The 24,008-nt window shown below is 45.3% G+C and overlaps 2 protein-coding genes and 1 long non-coding RNA gene across 3 annotated transcripts; 2 read left to right on the forward strand and 1 right to left on the reverse strand.

The window, feature by feature from the left end:
* Nucleotides 1–483: 483 nt before the first annotated feature.
* Nucleotides 484–3,438, forward strand: LOC119323250 (pentatricopeptide repeat-containing protein At3g48810-like). The gene is made up of 2 exons (XM_037596854.1): nucleotides 484–2,577; nucleotides 3,164–3,438. Exon 1 carries the CDS (start codon nucleotides 513–515, stop codon nucleotides 2,424–2,426), a length of 1,914 nt encoding a protein of 637 aa, XP_037452751.1. The 5' UTR covers nucleotides 484–512; the 3' UTR covers nucleotides 2,427–2,577; nucleotides 3,164–3,438.
* Nucleotides 2,989–9,196, reverse strand: LOC119323241 (long chain acyl-CoA synthetase 1-like). Its single transcript, XM_037596847.1, has 20 exons — nucleotides 9,083–9,196; nucleotides 8,328–8,496; nucleotides 7,694–7,757; nucleotides 7,488–7,577; nucleotides 7,301–7,357; nucleotides 7,175–7,223; nucleotides 6,920–6,996; nucleotides 6,795–6,834; nucleotides 6,610–6,704; nucleotides 6,033–6,200; nucleotides 5,829–5,939; nucleotides 5,651–5,738; nucleotides 5,505–5,571; nucleotides 5,351–5,426; nucleotides 5,107–5,224; nucleotides 4,270–4,515; nucleotides 4,051–4,190; nucleotides 3,786–3,968; nucleotides 3,445–3,564; nucleotides 2,989–3,164 (listed from the first exon to the last, which is right to left on the reverse strand). Exons 2-20 carry the CDS (start codon nucleotides 8,486–8,488, stop codon nucleotides 3,102–3,104), a joined length of 2,013 nt encoding a protein of 670 aa, XP_037452744.1. The 5' UTR covers nucleotides 8,489–8,496; nucleotides 9,083–9,196; the 3' UTR covers nucleotides 2,989–3,101.
* A 142-nt stretch (nucleotides 9,197–9,338) lies between these two features.
* Nucleotides 9,339–13,934, forward strand: LOC119323260. Its single transcript, XR_005156196.1, has 6 exons — nucleotides 9,339–9,845; nucleotides 9,926–10,000; nucleotides 10,203–10,656; nucleotides 12,146–12,283; nucleotides 12,372–12,655; nucleotides 13,467–13,934. It is a non-coding gene; the product is annotated as an uncharacterized LOC119323260 (long non-coding RNA).
* The last annotated feature ends 10,074 nt before the right edge of the window (nucleotides 13,935–24,008 follow it).

Here is a 24,008-nt window from a genome sequence, read left to right on the forward strand (position 1 = left end):
TGTCCTCTTTTTCTTTCAAGAAAAATCAATAGAAACAAAAGGAAATAAAAATCGATACTGCTGGAGCGGATCGGGGGACCGTGCGATGCCGGATCGCTCGATGATCGGGTCGTTCGGATTTATTCCTAAAATTCGAACATTTGAAAAATACAAATTCTCATTTCTTTTTCCCGTAAAAGAGCACAACTTGTAGGGCGAAGGAAGCAGGAAGGAAGGCTTCTTGGATGTCTCTCGCTGCCCATACTTTGAGTTCGTTTTTCCTTTTTTTTTAAGATTCTTTTAGGGGTTTTGAATTTTTTAGATAGTTTTTTATTTTGATTTATTTTAGGGGGAGTCTTTTCTTTGGATGAGAACGAGTTCGTGTCAGTTTGAATTAGGCTGGGCTGGGCTTCAAAACCAGGCCCAACATTGGGCCTCTGATAGACCGCCCGATCCAATTTAGGCGGCCTGAAGCGTGGCTTACACAAACGGGGCCACTGCTTGTTCGACCTTCGCAGTTTTGGCTGCGCGCCATGTGTTCGACCAAATGCCGCCTCCCGCTCAGGCGGCTCCACGACCGCCATTTCTCCACCGCCCCGCCACATAACCACCGGAAGAGCAGCCCGCAAGTCACCATCCGGTGGCCGGAGCGATCCAGGCCCTCTCATGACGCCGGAGACACGGCGAGGGCCCATGAGGCCACCGTCAGGAGGCTCGCGGCGGCAGGCGACGTGGACGGCGTCCAGTACGCGCTGCAGGAGATGCGGCTGCGCGGGGTGTCGTGCCCCGAGGGGGCCCTCGTCGCCGCCATCTGCGCCTTCGCCCGCGCCGGCGCGGCCGACCGCGCGCTCAAGACGTTCTACCGCGCGCACGACCTGGGATGCGCGGCGCCCACCGTGCGGGTGTACAACCACCTGCTCGACGCGCTGCTCCGGGAGAACCTGGTCGGCGCGGTGGTGCCGGTGTACGACAACATGAGGAAGGCCGGCGTCGAGCCCAACGTGTACACCTACAACCTGCTCATGAAGGCGCTGTGCCAGAACGACCGGGTCGACGCCGCGCGCAAGATGCTCGACGAAATGGCCAGGAAGGGCTGCCAGCCAGATGAGGTGAGCCAAACGACGATCGTTTCTGCGCTGTGCAAGCTGGGCAGGGTGGACGAGGCCAGGAGGGTCATGGCAGAGACGGTGCCTGTGTGCTCCTCGTACAATGCCGTTGTTCACGTGCTCTGCAGGCAGTTCAGGATGCGGGAGGTGCTCTCGGTTATCGACGAGATGATTCACCGGGGACTGCACCCAGAACCTGCCACCTACACAAGCATAGTCGATGCGCTCTGCAAGGCCGGGGAGCTGAGGATGGCTTGCGCCGTTTTGGCTAGGATGGTAACCGAAGGTTGTGCTCCAAATGTTCAAACATTCACTGTGTTGGTCAAAGGGTTCTTCGATGCTGGAAAGGCACACGACGCAATTGGCATGTGGAATTGGATGGTGGCTGAAGGATGTGCACCGTCGACAATCTCTTACAATGTTCTCATCCGTGGCCTTTGCCACACTGGTGATCTAAAGAGGGCATCATCTGTTTTCAGTGGCATGGAGCAAAACGGTTGTTTTCCTGATGTAAGGACCTATTCTACTCTCATTGACGGATTCTCCAAAGCTGGGGACCTAGATGGTGCCATGTCAATATGGAATGACATGACAAATGCTGGTTTCAAGCCAAACGTTGTTGTTTATACAAATATGGTGGATGTGCTTTGCAAGAAGGTGATGTTTGATCAGGCAGAGAATCTCATTGATAAGATGTCGATGGAAAATTGTCCTCCTAACACATTGACATTCAACACGTTGATCAGAAGCCTGTGTGAATGCGGAAGAGTGGGAAGAGCCTTGAGTGTGTTCCATGGTATGAGAAGATATGGATGCTCTCCAAATGACAGGACTTACAATGAATTGCTTCATGGTCTTTTCAGGGAAGGAAACTGCGAAGACGCTCTTCGAATGCTGATTGAGATGCTAAACCATGGGCTTGAATTGACCCTAGTATCTTACAACACTACTATTAGTGGTCTGTGCCAGATGGGAAGGAACAAAGAAGCTATGATTCTTCTCGGGAGGATGATAGTCCAACAAATTCAACCAGATGCATTCACTTTCAATGCGATAATTCATGCTTACTGCAAGGAAGGGAATGTCAAGGCTGCTGCTTGGATGTTAGGTCGAATGGATGCAGTTAATTGTCCACGCAACATAGTTGCATACACAAGTCTGATGTCAGGGCTGTGCAGTCAGCACAGGTTGGATGATGCCATGGTCTATCTCTTGAAGATGTTATATGAAGGCATATGTCCAAATGAAGCAACGTGGAATGTCTTGGTCCGTGGGATATTTACACACATGGGCACCATCGGACCAATGCACTTGATTGAGCATATTTATGAAGATTTATAAGAGTAGCCCTAGAGAACTTCGACAAACCTCAGGCACCATCAGACCAACGTACTTGATTGAGCATATCATTGAAGATTTATAAGCATGTACTCGGACAGTCCAGTGGTGCTGTCATTGGACAAGCAGCAAGTTCTCTTTGATAGTTCACGAGGTATGCTATTTCTGATAATACAAATGATCTTTTGATGTTATAAATATATGTCTCAAGGATTCATCAGAGGCACCATTCAGATTAGCAAGCTGTTATCTTCAGTTTGGTCAGTATGTAATATGTGCATGATGAATATATTTTGAGCACATGACTGAGTCGATCATGTTCTCCCTTGCATATTGGCCCTCGCGTAGTCATTAGAAGGACTTCATTCCTAATTATTGCACTGTAGCATCCCTTTGTTTTAAGGGGGCGCACACGGCATTAATAGAAATTGTCTGTTGGTTAAAATACTCGGCTTAGCACAAAAATCTGCTTTAATTGTTGTCTGTGCGCCACATATGTAAATTTCAGAGAGTGGGGCGGTTTTTTTTGGGGGAGCGAGGGAGGGTGAGGGTATGTATACATATACAATGCACCACACAATATGCATTTTTATTGCTTTTATGTAGTCTTGATTACCAACGTTCAAATAGTAGATTTACAATAGTATTCCGGCATGTGACCTAACAAAACACATAGCTTTACTTTGCTTTGTTCGCAGCCCTCTGACCCTCCAATGTTTTGTATACTTTGTCAATCTCAGGCTGCACATGAAGAACAATGAATTATAATTACACAAAAGAAGTAAGAGAGGACATTTATGGGCAAAGCTAGGACGAAGACTAGAGAAGTCAGCTCTACAACATATGGACCACAAGGTTGGCTCTGTATGCTATAACTTTAGCTTTTGATAGATCAGTAGTGATTTTTTATGGGATTTACCAATTTTATTGGATTCACAACCCAATACTAATGCACTGGCTTCTACCCTGAAAATTAGTAAAAACAACAAAAATCACACTGCAGCAGATAAAAATATATTACCTGATAATATTTTAGCATATAGTTTCTTCTCTTCTTCATTGTTGCAGTGACCAAATCCCTTTCAATGTCAAAAGGTACAGGATCCAACACTACGCCTTTGATGTACTCAAAACCTCGTAGCTGATCCGAGACATGCAAAGAGGATTATATATGTGATGCTTAGATGGAGTGAAGATTTAAAACGAAGGAGTCTATACAATATAGAAACTTGTGAGTTCCTCTTTGTTGTAATGCAAAAGCGAAAACCATGTTGTCCATAATGCTAGGAGAATTTGATGGATGACATGATGAACCATGTAATGTGTTTAGTGTCCAATGTAGAAGTGAATAAACGGCCTTACCTTGTTCTTCTGTGCAGCCGCTGCGAGCTCTTTAAGGACATGCTCTTTAAGGCCTTCAGATTTGCATATTTCACTGAAAGAACCTTTGTAGCCATTTGACCCTGCCCACTTCATGGTGTTTTCTTCATGTGGGTTAACTACTGCAACTAACATTGATTTGTAGCTGTCCCCGTACACCCAGATCTACAAAATGACAATATTACATTGTATGTAGCGCCATGACTCTGTCAATATAAGCATACGATTTCAATGGGTTTGTCCTTACATCTTCAATAATTGGAGGGAAGACATATACTTTCTCCAGATACTCAACTGCGACATACTCCCCTTGCGATAGCTTAAATATGTTCTTCTTTCGGTCAATAACCTTCAAGATTCCATCTGGGGTCATCTCCCCAATGTCTCCTGAGAACAAGATTGTGTCAGAACATGATAAATTTAAATTTACATTAATCTCCTGTTTAAATTAAAATTGATTATTCACCTGTATGAAACCATCCATCAACCATGACCTCATTTGTGAGCTCAGGATTTTTGTAGTACCCAGTGAAGACAGTGGATCCTCTAATGAGGATTTCACCACGAGAAGGAACACCAAGTGGATCATAACCCATCTCAGGTACTTCTTCCAGTCGCAGTTCAGTGAAGGTGGCGGCAACACCGGCAGTTCCAACCAGGGACATATCATCAGGGTAACCGACTGTGCTAGGTCCCAATGTTTCTGTTAAACCTGAGCAGAGACAACAGAATCGAATGTTATACTGGTTCCTTTTCATTGACAAAGGGACTGATAATTAATCTATGCAATTTTGGAACATCATATGCAGAGAAAAAGATGATGTGGCATGTCAGTATCTATGTTAATAGGAAAAGAGATGTCCACAATCTTTTACTTTGAGCTGTAAACAGTAATGTGCAATAAGTGAAATAGTCGAAACAGAAAGTTTGCTGAAAACTCTTAAAACTAGTGTTTGCAATGGGGATAGGATACAGTAAGGAAAACATGGACCCAACCTACATATGAAACCAGCTTTATCGTTATCTTGTGACTTGTTAAAACAGGTCAATACATTCCAGTTCTAAATACAACTATAACTCATACTTGAGCAGTTGAGCTACAAGTATACTCACCAAGTCTGGTGGTATATTTTGTCTATTATTTCTTTGCCAGTCTGGTGACATATTTTGTTTATTATTTGTTTGCCTTTGGCAACTACTTGTTGATGCTTTAGAGTCCTTTAAACAAATATATTTGTACTTCTGTGGTGATGGCAGTCTGCAGGAAGAAATCTGAACCCTGAAAAGTGTCTACATGCATTACCATAGCCTTGGATAAAGTATGCACAGCTGGTCACTCTCATGAACTCTTCAATTTCAGTACTTAAGGGTGCACCACCGGAGATTAGTAGGCGAAGACGGCCACCGAGCCTTGCCTTGACCTAGAGCAAGGAAATGCAACAAAAAAAAGTAAGATACAGACACTGTGAGTACAACTGCTACTGATCTTTTATTTATTTTTCTGAAAGTAATTTGTGTCTAGTGGTTCTTAGTTATCAACACAATACCTTGCGAAAAGCCAGCATGTCAGCGAAAGGTGAAGCAGTTTTTTGTGTGTAGCCTGCTTTCATGCTTGCTAGTTTGCTGGATTGCAAGAGCTATTATGGTGAGATGACATAATTTATTTCCTGCAATAAATATTCATGATGCTAACCAACTTACCGGTTGTACAAAGCATTAAAAATCACCCTCCTGAGAGGTCTGAGATCTGCCAAGGCCTTTAAAATACCTAAAGTCAATCATAAAAAGGTTATCTGAGTTAGCTGGTACAAAGGCTGATTGAATATCAATCATTTTTCTTTTACCACCTTCATAAATCTTTTCATACACTCTGGGCACCCCAACTAGTAGAGTTGGTTTTAACTCCATGAGATCATCTCTCAAGGCATTCAAATCCTGATAAAAAAGAACAGTGCAGTCATATTTAAAAAATAATGATGACCAGTAAGATTGAAAGTAGTAAGGCTAATATGTGGATTTGCTCACTCCATGGTAATAGCCAACTGAGGCTCCTTTGTGGAAGAAATACTCTTCGATCATGCGGTCAAGAATGTGAGCAAGTGGGAGAAAAGAAAGAAACACATCCTCCGTTGACATCTGCATACCCAAAACCACCCAATTTGCTTACATTGTGATAAAAGATAACCATCAATTGAATTGGAATTAAGCTTATTCTAGAAAAGGAGTAACCTTATCTTCAAACTGGTCCATGAAGAGGTCCACCCCTTTTACATACATCCCATGGCTCTCATGGCTCAGCATAACACCTTTGGGTTGCCCACTTGTTCCACTTGTGTACATGATGGTGCATGTATCATTTGGTTGCGGAGGACGAGGTTTAACTGGTTTATCCTTTCCCTGAAATGCAATTCAGAATTATTGCTTGATCAACACATATATTTCATCACAAACATTGCTTCCAATCTTGGGAGTCTGAATGGATCTAGTTATTTTAGTTGGGTGAACCAAACTTTGTAAGCTAGATGATACCTGCGTGTTGCTGTGGGAATTGCTTGTAATTATTTTAATGAGATTTGGTTCTATTAAACACTAGTATTTGGATTAATAATATAAAAACTGAAACAAAAATACATACAATTATTGTAAGTCGTAGAATATGTATTGAATATAAGTAGCATGCATGGTGCATGTTACGGTGGTTCTTTTCCCATGCATGGTGGCATGTTAAGTTGGCATGGTTGTGTGTTGAGATGATTAGAGATAGTGGGGGTCAACTATTTAGGTATATAGGATTCTCTTTGCCCACCATTTTTAGGAAATCATTCCAGGAGTACACTTTCATCCCAATCTGCTCGGCATCTTTGATTTGTTCATTATTTGCCGAGGTGAATGCCACCAACGCTGCAAACATGTTTGGGAGAACAAAGTTTTAGACTATTTAATCCTTCCTAGAATAACAGAGAGATCCTAGTCACTTTACCATTTCCTTACCTTTTAGCCTCGCAGCAGATGTGCAATTTGGAGACAGTATCTGCAAACAAGAAATACTCACTATGAAATCTTAATTCAGACGAGATATTAAAGGTGCTCAATTTTGTTAATAAATTTGGCTGTACTTCTTTTATTTTCTTGTCTTGTATGAAGACAACATCAATCTCAGCATGGTCAATAATGTAATCAACAGCTCCAGCACCTGAAATCTCAAGGAAATATCATTAATGCTAATAGAGAAATGATATACCTTTTCTGATAAAAAATCATAAATGCCGTGTTTCAAATGTTTGCATTAGTTGATCTGTAACATTTTATTTTTGAGCGCATCTGAAACACTTTGTGACGAGGGTCTATTATTTATCAGTTTTCCTGCTTACCTAAAGTATCGTACAGTGGGACACATATTATGCTGTAACCATTGCAAGCCTGCAAAATTTATTGTGAGATTAGCATTAATTATCCTAATCAAAGGAGATTATGGATATTATCATTCAGATGGGTACCTGCATTGCTACCACCCATTGAGGGCAGTTGGATCCATAAATTCCAACCCTGGAACCCTGACATAAATCAAGCATGGGAGCATCAACATCTCTAATTAATGTAAAGTTCACAAGCGACTCTGAAAATACAAAGATGCCAATTTATATAGCTGGAATGGAAAAGTTGACTTTAAGTTTTCGTTCTTACTGGTTGCACCCCCAGCTGCTGCAGCGCAGATCCAATTTGCAGGACTTCCTCATAGACCTCCTTGTATGATTTCCACAAGTAGGGCCCTGGCTAGAAAGATCAAAACGGGGGATGTTGTTCTCATCAAGAACAAACTAAGCAAAAATAGGCATGTAGCAGATGCATTAGCTTCACTGTCCCAGGGGTTAGTTTTTATATGCGCATACCACTCCATCTTTAAATGGACGCCATCCAAGCATCCGGTTGTCTGGATACTTGCCTGCTGCCGTTCTGCAAGGGATGTAAGCAAAAGAGATCAAAACAAAGACCACGAAAAAGACCAAAACTAAGCGTTACATGTCCTCATGCTAAAAGGCCGAAACATGACATATGCATGTGTTTCTCTGGGGGAAAACACATGCCTGTCCTTACATGTGAATCCAAAAGTTGGTTTTTGGTAAAACAGATATGTGGCTGTCCCCAGTACCATCTTTGAACAGCCACACACATGCAGATCAGTGTTTTTCTGTTGTTGGTAAAGGAAAAACCACATGCAGAGTACTGTTTTTTTTTTTTTGTCCTTGAGGAAAAATCACATGCATGGAGGTGACACACAAGGAGATGAACTCGTCTGACATGCAGCAGAGGTCGGATTTCTTTCTTTAGTGAACACTACTAGTTATTGTTACCAGTTAGTTCTCTTTGTCTTTGTAGTACAATATAACATAGGCACGTAGCCCAGGGGAAAAAACCCGGAGTAAAGTACAAGACTGAAAGTGAAAGCTACCATCTAGCTAAAATTTTAGTACTAGGAGAAAAGTAAGACAGGGATGGATGGACTTTGCTGTTGCTTGTGTTTACCTGAACACATCCCATGAGGTCCTCATGTCAGGATCAAGCGGCGGGAACCCATCCTTGGCCAGTATGTTCCGGAACACCGGCCCCACCGCCGGCCGGCCGTCCTTCCCGGGCTTCCCATCCTCCACCTTGATCGTGAAAACCTGCTTCTTTGCCCCCTCCATCCTCCAAGCTGCGTGCCAGAGATGAAAGTTTGCAACGAATTCTGTCAGGACTCTACCACACTCTCTGTTGCCAAACTAGAGGGTGGAGTATAACTATCTGAACCCTGCAGTCCAAGAACAAGAAAGGAAAACTGGAGCTGGTAGTTCCTTATCTGCCAAGAAAGGGAGGAGAAGAAGAACTATAGTTGGACAATGAGGGGTGCGACTCGACGGTGTTTCAGACTTTTTTGCACATCTCGTGACTAGAAAATGCGATCCTTGTGTTTCTTTCTCTGTCTTCAGAATAAATGAGGAGAGCTGTCACCGACTCTGTATTTTCTATATATATCTTTTCTGAAAGTGGACTCTTCAGTTTTCAAGATCTGTTGTTTCTTTGGGTGCAGTCAGAGAGCAAGACTCGTTCCAGTGGCAAAAAACAACATTATCTGGTAACCGTGTTGTTGGGAACAGAAAAGTTCTTGCTTGGTATGTGTGTAGAGAGAGAGTCAGAGAGAGAGAGAGAGAGAGATTGCAGGGCAGGAGACATGGAGTGAACACAAAAGAACTTGAGAGAAAGGGAACATGGAGAGAGAGGGAAGGCACGGAAGAACTTACAGAAGAAGTGGAGCTTGGAGAAGGCACAAATGGCTTGGATCGAGTGGAGAAGAAGCCGGGGAAGCAGTATCTGGCGCCCCTGCTGATGCGAAGAGGAGAGAGCTTCCTTGCTATATATGCAGGGGCACGAGGAGATGGCCAAGCGAGGTTGTGCGCGTCCAAGGAGAAGGACCGCCAGGTGGGGCCCGCCTGGCTAGGCTAAAACCGCCTAGCTCCAGGTTTAGTGAGATGGAGAGGGAGAGAGGTTTAGAGAGAGAGAGAGGGAGGAAGAGAGGGGAGGGAGGGAGAGCCTGGGAAGGAAGGAATAGCGATTCCAAGAATCAAGCGTTGGGTGCTAAGCGCGTGAGCAGCCTCACGCTAATCTCGCAGGCGATGTGGCGCCAAACATGTGGTTAAGGGTCGTTTGGCCCACATGATCAGCCAGTCGTATAGCGGAGAAATAGTCATTCGGCATAATTGTATCACCATCTGTCCCGGAATTGTTCGTTTCTCTCGAGACTATCGCGCTGATCTGTTCCAAACAGTAAAGCTTATGTTTTCCTTTGCAAGTTTCAGCCGTTGTTTGCTGATTACACTGCTTGTTATTCAAGGCGATGATGTGGCGCCATATGTATTGTTCAACGGTTGTTGGCCCGCAGGATCAGTCGTTGCAATAGTCACTCGGCATAATAGTTGTATCATGTCGTCTGTCAAGGAACTGTTCTTCTCCCGATACAACTGCAATGATCCATCCTAAGCAGTAACACTTATGTTTTGCTTCAAGGTTTAGCCGTTGTTTCTTGATTATTATATATAGTACTGTTTATTCTCTACAGCGGCTGACCCTGGTTATGAGTTTTACAGAGGTGTATAGAAAGTCAGAAACTGCCAAGAGTCACGCGGAAGGTAGCACAGACAATATAGCACTGATCTTCTCAAGTAAGTGATGTGATTACAATATTATATATATATATATAATCTTGCATACTGTATCTACACAACATTTTCAGACTAAAAGTCTATAGTTTGACTTGATACGATCAAAATATTAGTATAATCTTGTGTCTGCGCAACATTTTGGACTAAATCTGTACTACTAGCTTTGACTGGATGTAACTGCAATGTTTACAATCTTTTGCAGTAACAGAGGACAGAGATGCAGCGACCCACGCACCACCCATCAGCTTCACTTGGCCCTTTTTAGTTGGAAGATAGCAACATTGATTTCCCTGTGCCTTTCTATGGATAATTAGATGGCTGTTACCGGTTCCTTTACGGGAGTTTTCTGTCACTCTTTGGGGAAGTTCTCCGTCAGCTGTCAGACTGATCTTCTTTATCTGCATCGCTGTTATAGAATTACTATTACTATTATTAACACTTTCTGACGGATCTTCTGATTAATAACAGGACCCCGTTCGAGTAAAGTCTGAACCTACCAAGCTCTACCGATTGAATGAGCCAATCGTACAACAAAAAGATATTTTAAGAAAAAACAGCTCATAAAAAACCTGGTGTCCGCTCACTAGCTCTACTGGTAACCTGACCTTTGGTGCAGCTGGCGAAGTTCGCATTGGATGTCCCCAGCCAGGCAGCAGGTACCCATATTGATCGCACTTACCTACCGCTCCATTTCATTTCCTAGCCATGGCAGCATTATTACTATTATGAAATGGCATTGTTTCTTTAAAAAATATATCAAATGGTATTGTTTCTGGTATGGCGGCTAAGACCGAATTTGCTCGAACCGAACCAAAATCAGATCTCACCCGGTACACGCACAGCCATCACAGATTAGTTGTTTACAGTGTGTACGTTGGCTATGCAAATTATCTCGGCTGATACTGTAAAATGGCTGTGCAGTTTCTGGAAAAAGAAAAGAAAAGATTGTGCAGTTGCTAGAAAAGCATGCTCTTGGCTTCTAGTATTCCAGGCAGGAAGGGTGGTTGACTGGTGACAGAGGCCGTGTCACCTAATCCTGATTCCGTCAACCAACTTGACCTGGACCCTGACATCTTTATTAGGCGGCTGGGTCTCTTAAACTCTGTCTTGAAAACTATCGTCAACAAGTTGACGTTCGTTGCTAGATCTTTTTATTCATACTATCGATAAGCAACTTGTTCTTCCGCGAGGGATGAAGGGAATCTTTCAAACTTGCATCCATACAGCAGGGTTGGTTATCTTAGTTGGCTGGTCAGTAGTACATGGATACATTCTCTGAACTTGACAACGTCACCATGCTGGTGCTCCATACACATGGTAACAACTAGCAACAGTGCAACTGGTGGCCAGTGTGAGCTTGCAGCTTGGGACGCCATTGATGGTGGCGGCATGGGTTACCTAGGGCTCTCGCGCGTCCTGATTCATAGGCCATGGCCGTGGCCTAGCCAGCAAGGAGCATGTGTGGTCATTTATTTGGTCCGTGTATACGGTATGGATTCATATGAATTTATTGGAGGTAATTAAGGATCAACACATGGAGATGTCTGTGCAACTCTGGGCCTCGGATCCACAGATCATGCTTCCTTATATACACCGATCGGCTGTAACATTGCACGTAGTACTCGACAATTGTACAAAGTATTAATGAAAGAAGTCTCACTGCCCATGCCTGTTTGCAGGCTGTTCTGTCTTGGGCATTCACATTTGCCATCCTGTCAACTTGATAGGTAATTCTTCCTCTACCAAACACACACAGTACCTTTTTCCAAGCTCCGATTTTGTTTCTCTCTTTTTCCGGAGCTCATCCGATGTCATTTCCTCTACTAAATTTTTTATTTTACTTTTCGCCGTGGTATCAGCGTAGCTCGGGATCATAAACACTGCGTTCTTAAACATGTACTCCCTTCGTAAGGAAATATAAGAGCATTTATAGATCACTAAAATAATGATTGAAGCGTTCTTATATTTTTTTTACAGAGGAAGTATATATTATTAGCAAGTGTTTTCTAGCCATGCAAACCTCTGTCGTCTACTCAAAACCTTGCATGTTTACCACATCTATACGTACATATCAACTATACGTACATGTCAACATAATGTCCTAGCTAACAAGTAGTACAAGCAGCTGATCTGATTGCTGCGCAGCCGGCTGCTATCCTATCCGAGTCCACGTGACTACGAGTACACTGCAGTCGATGTCAGCTCTGCTGCTCCTTGTCTTTTACCGCCTGCTCATGCTGTTCTCTGCAGTACATGGTACGTACTGAAGAAAATAAACAGAAGGTAATCTCAATCTTTTCAGTGATGGACACTAGTACTAGTATAATTTATGCCGAAAACCTACCCTCAGTTATGGCGTTCAATGGCGTAGGTGCCCATCCACCCGCAAGGGCAGGCCACGGAGGGGACGAGGGGAATTCAATGGAGGAGGCAAAGTGGAGAGGGAGGAAATGCCATTGGCACCCGCACTGTAGTTCCACTTGTGCAGTGTAGGTGGTGCAGCTGGAGTTAATTCCGCATCCACCTAACTAGGGCAAGCAAGCAAGAGAAATGCCATTGGCACCCGCACTGTAGTTCCACTTGTGCATGCGGCCGGTGCATCTCCGCTCCTCTCCTCATCATGGTCTCTTCCATTCTCATCTTGAGCATAAAAAGGTGACGCTTCTCTTCCTCGAAATGCCTCTTCCTCTCGGTGAAACCTGTGGAAGTAGTAAAAAGAGTGAATTCCATTTTTTACCTTGTAGTTGTACATTTGTGACACATATTACCCTATTTAGCGGAACTTTTATCGAAATGTCAGATTTTGAAGACTTTTAACACGGTTTTACCCCGGTTTTACATTTTGTTTGTTTATGGTCGATAGGATCGGCATGTTGCGTCATTGATTCGTAAAAAAAACTGTAAGGATCGGAGGGCATCATTGGCGATCTTGTCCAAGCTTCTCTTGTCTATCTGTTCCACTCCTTGTGGCCGTCCACATGTTTTTAGATACAGGGCGTCACCTCACACCTTACCTGATGGACACGCATCACAAAACAAGGGTCCAAAGATTTCAAAAGGGGTATTCTAGACGAATTTTCACTCGAAGGGGTAATTAGTGTCACAAATGTATAAATATGGGGTAAAAAGTGGAATTCACTCTAGTAAAAAGAGTTCATGGTCAATATTTCGGTGGTGTCGGGAACTCGGAATCTGACTTGGTTTTGGGTCCAATTTGGCAAGGTTCTTCTGGACATGGCAAGTAGCACCCGGACTCGGAATTCCACCTGCATATCTAGCTTGCTCTTGGGAATTCTGGAGATGTGAGAAGCAAACAACTTAGAAATAGCCCTTTTAGAGCACATTTTCCCCCCAGATCATTTCTTCACAAAATCTTGCGCGCGGTTAGAAGACGTGATTGTGTTTATTGTTGAAAGACCAGATGCTTTAATTTTCTTGCTAATATTTCTGAATTTACTGTTTGCAGGGAGCATGTAAGCCTGAGCTCTGTTTTGAATATGAGGATGCTGATATTACTATTTTGAGAGAGAAAAAAATCTCGGTTGTGCCCGTTAGCTCATATGTTGCTCTTTGCGGACACACAATCGATCCCCACTAGGAAAGCGATGGCCTTGCTCATCATGCTCGTCGCTTGGACAATTTGGAGCGAAAGGAATGCATGCGTGCTCCGTCAGAAGAGTGCGTCGCCGGCGGTCCTCCTCGCCAATATCAAGGAGGCCAAGCCATGGGTAACCGTGGGTGCTAGAAATTGGGTCATCTGATGCCGCGAGAGTAGTGAGTCATTGTTATTCGGGGCGTTGCGGAACTATCCGTGTTGTAACACAAACTAAACTCTATTCCTCTTCTTAATCAATGAATGGGGCAATTTTTTTGCCTCTTGTTCAAAAAGAAAAAAACAATCTCGTAATGGTTTTGCACTCATCTTAAATCATAGTGTGCGTCGGATAAAAGCCATTTAGCCAGCCCTTAGTGGTCGGCGCTTTGTTGACTTGATGAAAACATGTAATTCACTTAAGGCATCAATTTCTTTCTTGCGACATCCTTCTATTACACGTCATGAGCCATTTGTTTTAATTTAGTGGTATTTATGATGAATTCCAAGTATTTTTGTATATAGTAGTGACCTAAACGCTCTTAAGAAAATATTTGGCAGTGGATCTAGATATTTGTATACTGCATGTATTTTAGTTGTCGTTTTTGACATGTGACATGGTGGTTATACACATTTAACTTCTACCTTTTCTGTTAGAGACTAATAGTAGAAATATAGTAGTGATCTAAACTCCCTCCGTCCGAAAATATTTGTCATCAAAATGAATAAAAAAAGATGTATACAATTATTTCCGGACAGAGAAAGTGTATAATTAGGCAAGAAGTATTAGTTCATGATAAAATGTACATCATCTATCCCTGACTCTCTGTACTTTAGAATTTACTACCTTCATTCCTAAATATAAGATGTTTGGGCGGTTTAATTTAAACTGCCGAAATGTCTTTAGGAATGGAGGTAGTAGCAGTTAATAGTTTCAACTGCTTTCTCAAGACTCATAAAAGTAGGCTGTTAATTGAACGACAGGTTTACAACACTGTTTATTTTTGGTCCGCTGTCGTGCACTGTTTCCGTCCTCTTCGGTTCGGTGGTGGAATGAGAAAAGTCTACACTTTGCTCCCCAAGAGCAGAAGGATTGCATGAGAGGAGAAAGGGTAGTTTGCGAAAAATAATACTCACTCTTCAAAAATATAAGAGTGTTTAAATTAGTGATCTAAATGTTCTTATATTTCTTTACAGAGGAAGAACTAATGTAGTACGTATAAATTTATACCCCTAAAAAAGACGTACAAATTTATAACGGCACGCTTTAATGATGACTCTAAGAGCATTTCTAACCGACCCCTTATAATCGGTTAGAGGAGTAAAAATTCCGTTTTACTCCTCTAACCGACACCTAGTCGATCCCTAATCCATCGTAAAGGAGTAAACTTTTTACTCTGGCCCTAACTTTCTCCCTAAATATACTCCACCGCTCGACATCCGAGTAGAAGTCACGCCTCTTCCTCGCGTCGTCCCCCGCCCTTGCAAATTCGCCGACGCGACTCTCGGTGACCGTCGTCCGGCCCCGTCGCTACCTTGTTGCTTCCCTTGCCCCTTGTCGCCCTTCTGCCCGACGTCAAGGCCGTTCGGCCCCCGTCACCGTCGCTGAAATCAAGGTGAAACACCGTCGCCTGGCCATTGTTGATTCGTCGAATTTCTTCGTTGCTTCTTCTTTTTCTGTCGGCCGCTACACCTCACCTTGCTTGCACACCGTTGCGGATCATTCCCTCTCTTAGCCGCCAGCTTGTTTGGTCTGAACGACATCGGTCGGCCAGTGCACCACCATTGCACCGAAAGTGTTCGACGAATTTCCTAGGTGAGATTTTTTGTTCGTTTCTTTGTGAACCGAGCCGTTCGGATTGAACCTAGCCATTTGAATTTTAGATGCAGAGGTTGAGGGAGATGGTCTTGGAGATCTCGTCGTCATCCGAAGAGGAAGAAGATGATGATGACTTTGACACTGTTTTAGGCATGATTTTTAATGATGATGTTCGGCGGCCGAGGAGAGGATCACAGTTTGGCCGCATACACATCAATCAATGATAGAGCGGAGGGTTATGCTAAGATCATGAGAGACTACTTTGACCCAAAGCCAACCTATCTGGAGAAGTACTTTTGCCGGCACTTTCGGATACACACAAGTCTTTTTCTGACCATTGCAAAAGCCATTAAGAGATATGGTGACTGGTTCAAGCTCTGGAGAAATGCATCTGGAGAGATAGGTGCAAGCCCTCTGATGAAGTGCATTGCGACTGTTCGAGTCTTGGCATATGGGTGTTCAGCCGATGCAATCGATGACTATGTCGGCATTGGTGAAGACACAATCTTGGAGGTTGTTCGAAGGTTCACCAAAGCAGTGTTCACTATCTTTGACCCGGAGTACTTGAGAGCACCATTCGAGGAAGACACCCAGATGCTGATGACTGAGAGTGAAGTAAAAGGATGGCCAGGGATGCTTGGATCACTTGACTGTATGCACTGGACATGGAAGAATTGTCCTTAGAATCCCAAGTACCAGAGACTTGCTGATCCACTAAATCGGAGTCTCCAAAGCATCGTACCCGGATTAAGTTCATTTCCTTAGCCATCCAAAGACCTAGGGCCTCATACTCAGCTGCATTGTTAGTACAGGGAAACATCAAGCGGAGAACATAACAAAATTTGTCACCTCGAGGGAAAGTAAGAACCACTCCAGCCCCGAGCCCTCCAATTGTCTGAACCCGTCGAAGTGAATAGTCCAGTATGTGTTATCCGCTTTATCCTCCGGCGCCTGCAATTCTGTCCAGTCATTGATGAAATCCACGAGCGCTTGGGACTTGATGGCTGTACGAGGCATATATTTTAACCCGTGAGGTCCAAGCTCGATAGCCCACTTAGCAACCCGGTCAGTTGCTTCCCTGATCTGGATGATATCTCCCAAAGGAGCGAAACTGACCACAGTGATGGGATGGCCCTAAAAGTATTGCTTAAGCTTCCGGCTCGCCATAAAAACTCCATACACCAGCTTCTGCCAATGTGGATATCTCTGCTTTGACTCAATAAGCACCTCACTGATATAATAAATCGGCCGTTGAACCGGATACTCCTTACCTGCCTCCTTGCGCTCCACCATAATAGCCACGCTGACAGCCCGGGCGTTAGCAGCCACATATAACAGCAAAGGTTCTTTATCAATGGGGGCAGCAAGAACAGGCGGCTCGGCTAACTGCTTCTTCACATCCTCAAACGCCGCATTAGCAGCATCACTTCAGACAAAGTTGCTGGTCTTTTTCATCATCTGATATAGAGGGATGGCCTTCTCTCCCAACCGGCTTAACGCTGCAATACGACCCACCAGACATTGAACATCGTTGATACACGCCGACTTAACCAGAGACGTGATAGCTTTGATCTTTTCTGGATTAGCTTCAATGCCTCTGTTAGACACCAGAAAGCCCAAGAGCTTGCCTGCCGGTACACCAAAAACACACTTGGCCGGATTAAGCATCATCTTATAAACCCGAAGATTGTCAAAGGTTTCCTTCAAATCAGCTATTAATGTCTCTGCTTTCCTGGATTTCACCACGATATCATCCACATAAGCATGAACATTGTGCCCAATCTGATTATGAAGACAATTCTGCACACATCGCTGATAAGTCGCCTGGGCACTCTTGAGCCCAAAAGGCATAGACACATAGCAGAAGGCTCCAAAGAGAGTTATAAAGGATGTCTTCTCCTGGTCCTTAACTGCCATTTTGATATGATGATAACCAGAATAAGCATCCAGAAAGCTCAAACGCTCACAACCCGCCATAGCAACAATAATTTGATCAATACGAGGGAGAGAAAAGGGATCAGCTGGACATGCCTTGTTCAAATCTGTGTAATCCACAGACATACGCCAAGTGCCATTCTTCTTGAGTACCAGCACCGGGTTAGCTAACCACTCAGGGTGAAAAACCTCCACAAAAAACCCTGCTGCCAAGAGCCGGGCTACCTCCTCACCGATGGCCTTGCGTCTTTCTTCATTGAAACGGCGGAGAAACTGCTTGACTGGTTTAAACTTAGGATTGATATTAAGAGTGTGCTCAGCGAGTTTCCTCGGTACACCTGGCATGTCAGAAGGTTTCCATGCAAAGATGTCCCGCGGATGAACTCGATGAGCACGCCTTCCTATTTCGGATCCAGGTTAGCGCTGATGCTAAACTGCTTGGATGAATCACCAGGAACAAAGTCAACCAACTTAGTCTCATCAGCCGATTTAAACTTCAAAGCCGGATCATGCTCCATAGTTGGTTTTTTAAAAGAAGTCATATCCGCCGGGTCAACATTGTCTTTGTATAGAACTTTAACTCCTCTGTTGCACAAACCGACTCAGCATAGGCCGCATCGCCTTCCTCACATTCCAAAGCGATCTTTCGGCTTCCATGTACTGTGATGGTCCCCTTATGACCCGGCATCTTGAGCTGCAGATAAACATAACAGGGCCTTACCATGAACTTAGCATAAGCTGGCCGTCCAAACATGGCATGGTACGGGCTCCTGATTTTCACCACTTCAAAAGTTAATATCTCTGATCTCGAATCATGATCATCTCCAAAAGCAACCTCCAGAGCTATCTTACCGACCGGATAAGCCGATTTACCAGGCACCACACCGTGAAAAACGGTGTTCTATGGTTTAAGATTCTGTCTGTCAACCCCATACGACGGAAGGTTTCATAATACAAGATGTTGATACTGCTCCCTCCATCCATGAGCACCTTGGTGAACTTATAACCTCCAACCTGAGGCGCCACCACCAACGCCAGGTGACCCGGATTATCAACCCGGGGCGGATGATCCTCTCGACTCCACACGATAGGTTGTTCGGACCAGCGCAAGTAACGGGGTACCGCCGGTTCAATGGAGTTCACTGCCCTTTTATGAAGCTTCTGATCACACTTGCACAGGCTAGTGGTGAAGACATGATATTGCCCACTATTTAACTGCTTCGGGTGGCTCTGGTAACCTGACTGTTGCTACTGCTGACTTCCCTGCTGATTATAACCACCCTGGTTGCCCTAATTGTCTTGATTGCCATGTCCGCTTTGATTGCCTTGAAATCCTGAACCAGAACTGCCTCCACCATAACCCGGCCCATGAAACCCCAGTCCTGAACTGCCGGACGGTCCATGATCATATCAGAAAAGTTCCGAGTTTTTGAACTCCCGCATAATGAAGCAATCCTTCCGAAGGTGCGTAGCTGGCTTTTCTCGCGTCCCGTGCCTTGGGCAAGGCTGATTTAACAGGCGCTCAAGATTGACACCTGATCCTCCACTCCGTGGGGGCGGTTTACCCTTACGACGCTGACCATTATCCTGCGTGTTGGTGTTAGCCACAAAATCTGAACTATTATCCGCTTTACGCTTACCATTGTTTCCATGACCCACCGGATTATGCTGCTGCCCATTGGTGTTGCCGTTCTTCTTTCCCTTCCCCGGATTTTCATCGTCAGACTCGGGGTCCTTGGTACTATCAGAGTCGGCATACTTAACTAGAGCTGCCATAAGCGTTCCCATGTCATTGCAGTGACGCTTGAGCCGTCCCAACTTCAACTTCAGAGGTTTAAATCGGCAATTGCCCTCCAACGTTATGACTGCTGAATCGACACTGATGCGGTCCGATGAATGCAAGATCTCTGAAACCCGGCACACCCAACGGGTTGTCGATTCACCGTCTTCTTGGACACAGGCAGCCAGATCCACGATTAACATGGGTTGCTTACACGTGTCCTTGAAATTAAGTATAAACCGGGCTTTTAACTCGGCCTATGACCCAATGGAATTAGCTGGCAAACTTTTCAGCCAAGTGCGAGCCGTTCCATCCAACATCATGGTGAAGTACTTAGCACATGCCGCCTCATCTACATCTAGCATCTCCATTGCCATCTTATAGCTTTCGACCCATGATTCGGGGGGTAAGTCAACAGTGTAATTGGGCACTTTGTGCGAACCCTTGAAATCCTCGGGCAGCCGCACATTGCGTAAAGCTGGGGTGAGACACGACACCCCCCAAGAGCTGAAAGCAAGACCTGGTTCCACTGAAGTCGTCGGACAAACCAGAGTAAGCTGACGGTCCACGTATTGTGCTGCTAACTCGGCTTCTCGACGCGCTCTACCGTTATCCACCACGTCCTGAGCATTGGCACCACTGCCCGCCGGGTGTAACACCCCGGATGTAACATGTCCCATTTTGGCAAGATATCAACTTGACCTTCATCCATTTCTTGTGGGTTTTATCATGTTTGGCCTCATCTTGTTTGGTTATGTGTTTTATTCTTTTCATTGTCATGCTCACCTTACCATATTGCATTTGTGCCTCTTGTCATTTTGCATTCATCCTCATCATGTGCATGTTGTGATCTCATACATATTATGTTGTTGCATGCTCAATGCATAAACCTTGCATCACCACCTCCTCCTTCCCTCTACTTCCTTCTTTTGTCAAGTGCTATTTTCCTTTCTCTATTAATGTTCATCTTCTCCCTGTAAATCTGGCCCCATATCATAAACCTCTCTGCCAAATGTCTCCTTATTTGAAGTTGTTTTGGTCAGGTTCAAAAATGACACAAGTTTGAATTATATTCAAACTTGTCTTATTTTTCTACCTCTAAAAATGCCCAATGCAATTTATTCAAATAGTGGATAATTCCAGGAGCTTGAGAATATTTTCTTTATACTCAAACTCCTCTCCTTTTCCCCTGTGCTTTTCTGTTTATATTCCTGTTTGGAAATAATAGAAATAGAGCAGCGGCCTGCAGCTAGCGCAGCAGCCCCCCTGGGCCTCGGCCTCCCAGGCCGGCCCAGCTCGCTAACCGCCAGCCCAGCCAGCGCGCCAGCCGGCCCGCTCGGTCTTCTCCTCCCTGCCTTTTCTCACCCACGCAAGCACGCACCCCCGCTAGACCCTCGCCACGTGGCTAGTTCGATCCCGCTAGTCAGCGCCTACCTTGTTCCCCGCACCCACCTTTTCCCTCTCCTCTTGCCATCGCCATGGGGACCGCGAGCACGAGCGCGCGTGAGCACGCGCCCGTCGCCCTAGCCTCCCTTTTAACCCCTCTCCTTGTCCTCACGCCCCCTAGGGTTTCCCTCTTCCTCTCATCGCCGCCGCCAGGTGAGTAAAACCACCAGATCCACCGCAACCGCTCTGTCCCGAGCGCACCTGAGAGCGCACTTCATCGCCGGCGTGCTCTCCGGTCACTCCCAACCCGGTAGATCGTGTCCCTCGTCTTCCCTGTCGTCCACTACGTCCCCGTCATCGACTACATGGAGTCGGAGCCCCTGCAACGACCTCTTCTTCCTCGTCTTCGAACCCGGCCGCCGAACGAGTTCGTCCATCGCCTTCGCCGTCTTCGTACACCTCCCGCCAAGCCAAGCGCAGCACCGTGCTTGTGGTGAGCTCGCGCAGCTTCCTGCCCCCTTTCCCCCCCTCGTTTGCTTGCTCTAACCGCGGCCGCCGCGGGCGCCCGATCTCGCCGCCGTCGGACCTCCTCTCCGGCGAGTGCTCCGACCCCCTTAGCATCTCTGCGCATGTCCATCGGCATCGTCAAATCATGTAGGGTAGAACCATGCTCTCTGCCGCTCGTTTAACCCAGCGTCTCGTCGTGGTTTAGTTTGTCGCTGCCCGCTCGGGACCTCGTCGCCGGCAGCGTTTCCGTCGCCGTTGGGCGTCGTGCGTTCCAAGCGCGAGTGCGGGATCCTCTTGCGATCCCGTAGCACCCATCCGCCACTCCGTTAGGGCGCCGGAGCTGCTCTGGTGATCCCTCCGTCGCCTCTGGTCGCGCCGTGCTGTCCTCTGTTTCCTTCGTTTGGATAGACGCGGTAGCAGTAGATAATAGGAGCAGAACCCCCCTCCTTTGTCAGTAGTACCTACCTAGCCTAGTGGTTGCCGAGGCAGAACCACACCGGGGAGACCCGGGTTCGATCCCCTGCGGGTGCATATTTTCTTCCCCCCTTTTTTCCTGTTTCTTTGCGCGTGTGTGAGTATGACAGGGTGGCCCCACCTGTCATCCTCCCTTAGCCCTGTTTGTTATTTTATTTTTTATTTTTATTTTGTTCTCTGCGATTATTCCATTTCTGGCATATAGAACCTATCCATTTCGGGCAAGTCCATTTCTGGACATTTCCAAATATGGAAAATGCCATTTCTATCATTTACCATTTAGGGCAGGTTTTATCTTAATGCATTTGTGATGATTTTTCTACAGCAACCCTAACATATTATATATGTTTTTGGGGTAGAAAAATCCCACCAATCCAGTGGTGGCATTAGTTTCTGCATTTGAGCAAGTTCATGAACATGTAATCTCAATCTATGTTGCTGTTTTGTCCTTTATGTGTTTGTTCATGCAAATATGCTAGGTGTTTGTTTTGCACATGAGTAGCTTCATTTTCATGCCTACTTCATGCTAGTACTTGTTCCATGCCATGACTTGCCTGGTAGTGAGTTGATCAAGCCTGTAGAGATGCCATGTTGAATCTGTTTCTGCTATGCCTAGTAATTCCACTAAGTCTGTAGATACTGTTATCTTTTGCATTATTGCCATGCTATGTTAGTCATGCTCTAGTGGTTTATAGATTGAGCTCAGTGTTCATGTTTCATAGAGCATCTCCTGTACATCACTGCTATGCATTCTGTTCATATGTTTGGGTGCGATAGCTTATTTGTACTTTGCATCCAAGTGGCCATGTTGCTGTTTTAAGCAGTTTGCATCATATCTTGTCGTGCTTGTCATTTGCAAACCGTGCACCCGAATCCGGTGATCTTTATATCGATTTCAACCGAAATCATCTCATCTTTCCAGCGGCATACTTGGTTTGCCAAGTTGATGCCTTGTTCATACTTTTTCCTCCCGGAGCACGCATATGCATTGCATATCACATCTTGCATATCATGACATGTATTGCATCATGTTGTTTGTGCATTGCACCGTGATTAATTGTGGTTCCTTGCTTGTGTTCTTGCTTTGGGTAGAGCCGGGAGACGAGTACGTGCACGAGGAACCTGTTGAGTACGCTAACGAGGATCAAGCCTTCGACAACTCTGAGAACCTTGCAGGCAAGATGACCATACCTTTGATATCACTTCTATCTTTGCTTGCTAGTACTCGCTCTATCGCTATGTTAGCTCTACCTGCCATTGTTTACCATGCCTACCTATTGCCATGTCAAACCTCTAACCACCCTATCCTAGCAACCGTTGTTTGGCTATGTCACCGCTTTTGCTCAGCCCCTCTTATAGCATTATTAGTTGCAGGTGAAGATGAAGTTTTTTCCTGGTCGGAACATGGGTATTTTGGGATATCACAATATCTCCTATTTAAATTAATGCACCTTATAAACTTGGTAAAGGGTGGAAGGCTCGGCCTTATGCCTGGTGACTTGTTCCACTCTTGCCGCCCTAGTTTCCATCATACCGGTGTTATGTTCCTTGATTTTGCGTTCCTTACACGGTTGGGTGATTTATGGGACCCCCTTAACAGTTCGCTTTGAATAAAACTCCTCTAGCAAGGCCCAAACTTGATTTTACCATTTGCCACCTAAGCCCTTTTCCCTTGGGTTTTCGCGAGCCCAAGGGTCATCTTTATTTAACCCCCCCGGGCCAGTGCTCCTTCGAGTGTTGGTCCGAACTGAGCCACCTGCGGGGCCACCTCGGGGAAACTCGAGGTCTGGTTTTACTCGTAGCCTGTCTCATCCGGTGTGCCCTGAGAACGAGATATGTGCAGCTCCTATCGGGATTTGTCGGCACAGTCGGGTGGCTTTGCTGGTCTTGTTTTACCATTGTCGAAATGTTTTGTGAACCGGGATTCCGGGACTGATCGGGTCTTCCCGGGAGAAGGTATATCCTTCGTTGACCGTGAGAGCTTGTGATGGGCTGAGTTGGGACACCCCTGCAGGGTATATAATCTTTCGAAAGCCGTGCCCGCGGTTATGAGGCAGATGGGAATTTGTTAATGTCCGGTTGTAGATAACTTGACACTTGACTTCATTAAAATGCATCAACCGAGTGTGTAGCCGTGATGGTCTCTTCTCGGCGGAGTCCGGGAAGTGAACACGGTTTGAGTTATGCTTGACGTAAGTAGTTTCAAGATCACTTCTTGATCGCTTCTAGCTTCTCGACCGATGCGTTGCTTCTCTTCTCGCTCTCACTTGCGTATGTTAGCCACCATATATGCTTAGTGCTTGCCGCAGCTCCACCATTTTACCCCTTTACCTACCTATGAGCTTAAATAGTCTTGATCTCGCGGGTGTGAGATTGCTGAGTCCCCGTGGCTCACAGATTCTACCAAAACAGATGCAGGTGTCGATGATACCAGCGCAGATGGCGCAACTGAGCTGAAGTGGGAGTTTGATGAGGCCCTTGGTCGTTACTATGTATCGTTTCCAGATGATCAGTA

The sequence above is a fragment of the Triticum dicoccoides genome, chromosome 1B (genome assembly GCF_002162155.2).
Source record: "Triticum dicoccoides isolate Atlit2015 ecotype Zavitan chromosome 1B, WEW_v2.0, whole genome shotgun sequence".
NCBI classification, from domain to species: Eukaryota; Viridiplantae; Streptophyta; class Magnoliopsida; order Poales; family Poaceae; genus Triticum; species Triticum dicoccoides.